Below are 5900 nucleotides of genomic sequence, written 5' to 3' on the forward strand. Positions count from 1 at the left end.
TAAAAAAAAATTAATTTTTTTCTTTAAAAAGTGGTTAGTGGTTAGGGTTATTATGCTAATTGCCGTTTAACCGCCTAGGCGGTTACGGTTAGCGGTTTTAGCCAAAAACTGCTAACCGTAATTGCATTTTCACCCCTCGATGAAAGCAAGTGCATAGGAATGCTAGAAGTAGGAGAGAAGCCGAGAAGAGTCTGTCACGTGGATTGCTATATCAATTTGTAAATATAATAAGTGTCATATGAACTATCACATAACAATTTATATTTTTAGTGTTGATATAATAAGTGTTACGTAGACTACCATTTTAATATGTAAGAAGCTTGATAAAAAACCTCACTTGTCATTAGTCAAAATAGAGAGGCAAGCATGGGTGCACTAACTAGGGCATGTCAACCACTCCATTTTGTCTTGTTTTCTAGGTATTGAAATAATTAAACTTAGCTAGACAAGCGACTAATCGGATGTTCAAACTCAAGTTTGTTAGAAATTCAATTAGTTTAAACTTGATTCATTAATCAATCCAATTAACTTAAACTTGACTTGATTCATGAATCAATCCATGCTCAAATTAAAAACAAAAAAAAAAAAAAATGAAAAAAAACTAATGAAAAAAAGGCATCAAATGAACATCAAACATAAAAGTAATAATTTAATATTTACCAAACTAATTAATATTAAGCGCTCAGTTTCCTCTAGTCTATACCAAGTAAATGGAAAGTCTAATAAGCTAGTTTCCATTAAACCGAGGCTTGGATGTTTATCCAATTATCCACAAGCCAATATGTTCATAAGCTTGTTTATGATTAAAATAATTTATTTATACTTAAGCAGCCTACAAAGCAAGCCTTAAAAGAAGGATAAAGTTTTCCTCTAAATTAATTAAGTTTGAAGAAATTCTTCTAACCGTGCCTACTAAATTGACATCTATTTTCTCACACATTTTTATAGATCATGTGAACTTCACATCCATTTTAAACACACATCAATTTAAAGTCTATTCGTTCCTATGACTTAATATGCTAAAAGTAAAATTTTAAACAAAATAGTAGAAAGTGCATTGTTGTGCACAAGCAAATAGTGCGTTTTTAAAAATGCTTAGTTTTAAAAGCAAAACCACGATTTTAAAAGTCAAACTGTAATTTCATCAAACGCTTAACTGCATTTCTAACAATCGCATTTTTAAATCCCTGTTTTTTAAATCGTAAGTTTTAAAATTGTAAATCCAAGCTGACCCTTAATAAAACATAAAACCACCTTAACATTAACAAGTTTTTTATGAGGCCAAAGTCCAAACGTGCCTACAAAATACAAACCAACTTTAAACGTAATTTGTTTATTATAAACAAAGGAAAGAAAAGCGACACGCCGTTGACTTAAACTCTAATCCACAATGCACATAATTTTCTATGCATAGAGGAATCGAGAGAACCAGCCCAAAAGCAAATAGCTTTAGCAAAACAAAACAAAACCCACCACTCTGATCTATAAAGAAATCCTTAATTATTATTTAAGTTAATCCTAATCATATAATAATAAAATTTGGCCCGAACATGTGTCTCAATCCCAACCATCCAAACCCATGATAATAACATCTTAACAGCTTATATAAAAAACGCTTCCATTAGAAGTACTTAATATATAAGAACATGATACGTGATAGAGCCAAATGGCATTGGAAAAATAAAAAAATAAAAAGGAAACAACCAAAGCAAAATAAAATAAAATTAAGAAAACCTAAACCAACAACTAAAAAAGAAAAAAGCAAAGGGGGACATCTGGGGATTTTGTTTGTCGTTCGAGGTGGTGGTGGGTGGTTGTGGTGTTGGTGTCGAAGTTAGAGCTTTAGCCAAAGTCTACGGAAATACGGCGTCGTTAAGCAACTCTATAGCCAAGCCCCGAGGCATTATTTTCGTAGACTTCTTTCGGTTCTTTCTTTCTTTCTTTTCTTCTGTCTTCTCTAAAAAAAAGTGCTTTTTAAAGCGAACCCAAAAAAAGTCAGTCAACGCCGTGAAATCACGGCTTGGAAACGGAGGTGGCGTCCTTAACGGAAGCCTCGCCCCCGCCGTTACCCATAGTGGCCGACTGGACGGTCAACACGGACATGCTGGGCGAGGAGGGCCCCTCACCGTTGGATTGCACTAGTGGGTTGTTGTTGTTGTTGGTGGTGGCGCCGTTGATCATGGGGTTCCTGGAGTGACACGTGGCAGTGGAAATGGCGGTGGCGAGCGAGATGGGCATGAGGCAAAGGCCTTTCCCTTGCAGGTACTGCATGGCGGAGCCCATGTCCTCCTCCATGAGCTTGGCCACTTGGTGCTCGGTGACGGTGAGGCTGTCGTTAGACGACGCAGTTTGGTTGCCATTTGAGGTGCGAGCCATGGCCCCAGCTTGAATACAGTCACCACCACCCTACAAAGACAAGAAAAAAACGTTGTGAATGATTGCACGGAGGGACAGAGTTTGGAGAAAAAGAAAGGAAAACTAAATGTGAAAAGTTTTGCGAGGGGAATCTCAGAAAGTGGGCACGCGTGCTGCTTTTGCTTTGTCGTTTTGTGGTGATTGAGAATGTGAGAGAGAGAGAGAGGGCGAGTCGGCGACAGAGAGAGAGAGAGACAGTCCTTCATCTCTTACTGATGTGGGGCTAAATTAATCATAGTTAATGGGTGCTACCCTTAACTATATTTTCAGCATTTTATTCATTCTATTTTTTCCTATTATGGAAAGCAACTCATTTTTTTTTCTTTTATTTTGATGGTAATTTTTAAAAAATTCTTCTAAACTGGGTTAAACGATCCCATATATGTTCTTAGAACGTGTAGTTTTCACAAAGTAATATTTTTCTTCACACTTAGTTTTTCTTTTGTTTTATTTTTAAATAATTGAAATAAAAAGTTACTTAAAACACGCTACATCAACGCACTCTTTGTCCATAAGAGAAAATTAATGTGCCCAAATTAGAGAAAAACTTTTTGTCCTTTTGGTTATCGGTGACATGATGGGAACTTAACTTAGACAGCATTATTGATCGATTTCTATAATAATAACGGGTTTTGAAATACCTCAGGTGACATATCAGCAACAAGGGGAGCAACAGCAGCTGCACCTCCCAATCTGCTCATGCTCAGAACCTGTGGAAACAAATATATAAAAGATCGAGGGGAGCAATCAGCAATGGAATTCTAGTTTCAGAACCCCCCATACATACAACTTAATATAAACAATTATCAACATCTCATAAAACAATGTCAACCCCAAGGGGAATCCTTCCCATTTATTAAACAAACAGCAGTACAGAATAAACAAGAGAAACAGAAGGAGAGAGAGAGAGAGAAGCCTTTACTTTGACTTGAAGCTGGAGGAATTTTACGTAGTCTATGATCTCATCCAGCATTGAAGCCTTGTCTGTCTGTCATTCCAAAACCCCAGATCATTAACTTTAGCCACTCATTTATATTATCATATCAAATATATATTTAACAAACCAAATAACCCCTTCCCAGATCAGACAAGCCCTCAATTAGCCAATATTATATATCATACCACAACCAAGTACCAACTAGGGTTTGGGAACAACTAATTAAGTACCAACGCCAAGTTACTCATCAAGATCCTCCCCATTTTAATTGAAACAAAAATGATTTGTTTGGTAGTTTATATTGAATCGTAAAAATGTTACCATGAACGCTACCTGTAAACTAAACACGAACTTAATACAAAATTAATGAATTGGGGTTGATCCGAACATGATACACGACATTTAATTATACAATAATCTTATTTTTATATCTCATTAAGATGAAAACTCAAAGTCTAACGCCTTAACTTGACCCACTGAAGTTGTTGCATAAGGGGTAAAAAAAAAATACTATGCATTTATTTCACTATCAAAACCTCTCACACAGTGCTGCTCTATGCCAAACTGAGAGTTACAGGGGGGAAATAACCAAAATGGCCCTACAAAATCGTAAGAAATATTCCATGGACTTCACTCTCACCGCCGGTTACGGGGCTCATTATCAGCATTTCTTTAATTAATCACCACACTAATGACATAATTAAAAGAAATTGAATTAAATTAAGAGAGAATTATTATTTATTTATTTTTGTTTGTACCTTGTTGGCATTGGGAACGAGTTCCTGCAGGGCTTTCATTCTCTCTGCGATTCTCTCCCTCCGTAACTGCCACATACCAAAACCACCCACAACAATTTCAGAGAGAATAAGAAACGAACAAAACCCAACATCAGTTTCCCTTTGGTTGCTTTGAAAACGTAAGAAAACTCACAAAAAAAGACAAAAAAAAAAAAACGAGGAACCAAAATAGAACATAACCCAGGTCTCAATTATTGGTCTTGTTCATTTTCTGGGAAACCAAACAGGGTGGGTGAGAAAGCAAAAGGAGAATCCAAAAAGTCAGAGGAACCGTACTCTTTCGGCGATGCTGTGTGGGTCAGTGGCTTGTCCTCGACGAGCCCTCACCCTTTGCCTGGGCTGACCCGGTGCACTCCCGGCCGAGCCACTCGCTGGACCTTGGTTCATCACAGCGCCACCCGGAGCCCCGTAGTTCTGCCCCTGAACCGGTCCACCCTGTGAAATTAACCAAATTAAGGAAAAGAAGAATAAAAACCCCAAAAAAAAAATCGAATAAGTCAAATTAGACGTACCTGAGGGTGGTGAAAATGCTGAGGCTGGTTCTGAGTCTGACCCGACCCGTGAATAGATCCAGCGAACCCGTTATACAGAGCTTGAACCGAACCCTCGCCACCCTGCGAAACAAAGAAAATCACCCTCATAATTCACAATTATTTCCATTAATACCTCTCACAAACGGTTTTTCTCTGCGAAAGTAACTCACAGGATTGGGAGCTTTGAACGGCGAGGACCCATCAACGACGTCGTCTGAACCCCCAAGAGACAGGGGCATGGGAATCATCCCGGAGTCTCCGGCGCCGGCGCCGGCGACGCCACGGGACATCAAGAGCTGGTGCTGGAGCATCATCGCAGCCGCGGCCGCAGCCGTGGCAGAGGGAGACTGCGAGGACTTGGGGGGCCCGCTAATCTGGTGGTTGCGGAGCTTGGAGGCGAGGGTGGCTGAGTCGTCGAAGTGGAAAGCGACATTGTTGTCGGGGTTAGACGGCGGCGTTTCGTCTGAGAGGTCGCGGGGCTTGAGGTCCCAGGAGGGGGTCTTGGTGGGGTTGAGGTCCCAGGAAGGAGGAGGCATGGTGGAGAACATTTGCTCGAGAAAGTCGTCGTGGGTGGTGGGGTCGTAGTGGTGGTGAATCTGGGAGCTCTGGATCTGTTGCGACGGTTGCTGCTGCTGTTGTAGGTGGTGGTGGTGGTGATGATTGTGAAGGTCTTGGAGGGAGATTTGAGGTGGGTTCAGGAGGGAGTTCATTCCTTGCATTTCTCTGCTGCACGGTTGCATATCTTCCTCACCAAGAATCAAATTATTTGAGAACAAGAAAGAAAGAGAAAGAGAAAGAGGAGAATGAGAGAGAGTTTAGTTGAATGGTAAGTGAAGGAAACAGAGGGATGGCATTTGAGAGGTGATCAAGCTCTGTGTGTCGCTGTGTTTCTCTTTCTCTTGCTCTGTCTAGCTCTGTTGGATGTTATGTTGGGGATATATAAATAGTTGAGCTTCTTTGTTTGGTGCTTTCTGATTTGCTAGGTTTTGTTTCTCTCTCTCTCTCTAGGTGTTGGGTGTTGGGGTATTTGGTCATCCTATGGTTGAACGAATGAGGATTGCTCTGTTCATAAGCGCGTGGACTTCCAATAAACATGCTTAGGATCTCACTCTGTTTAAAGCTTCTGTGAACTCATGGGTCTAACGTGTTTGACTAACGACTGAGATCAACAGTATAACACGCATCCACTTCATGCTCCACATTTGTTGTTTCCACCGT

The 5900-nt window shown here is 40.0% G+C and overlaps 1 protein-coding gene across 1 annotated transcript; it reads right to left on the minus strand.

The window, feature by feature from the left end:
* Positions 1-1580: 1580 nt before the first annotated feature.
* Positions 1581-5663, minus strand: LOC132185902 (bHLH transcription factor RHL1-like). The gene is made up of 7 exons (XM_059599715.1): positions 4853-5663; positions 4662-4763; positions 4426-4584; positions 4111-4176; positions 3338-3403; positions 3057-3125; positions 1581-2406 (listed from the first exon to the last, which is right to left on the minus strand). Exons 1-7 carry the CDS (start codon positions 5420-5422, stop codon positions 2014-2016), a joined length of 1425 nt encoding a protein of 474 aa, XP_059455698.1. The 5' UTR covers positions 5423-5663; the 3' UTR covers positions 1581-2013.
* Positions 5664-5900: the final 237 nt, after the last annotated feature.

The sequence above is a fragment of the Corylus avellana genome, chromosome ca6, assembly GCF_901000735.1.
Source record: "Corylus avellana chromosome ca6, CavTom2PMs-1.0".
In the NCBI taxonomy this organism is placed as follows: Eukaryota; Viridiplantae; Streptophyta; class Magnoliopsida; order Fagales; family Betulaceae; genus Corylus; species Corylus avellana.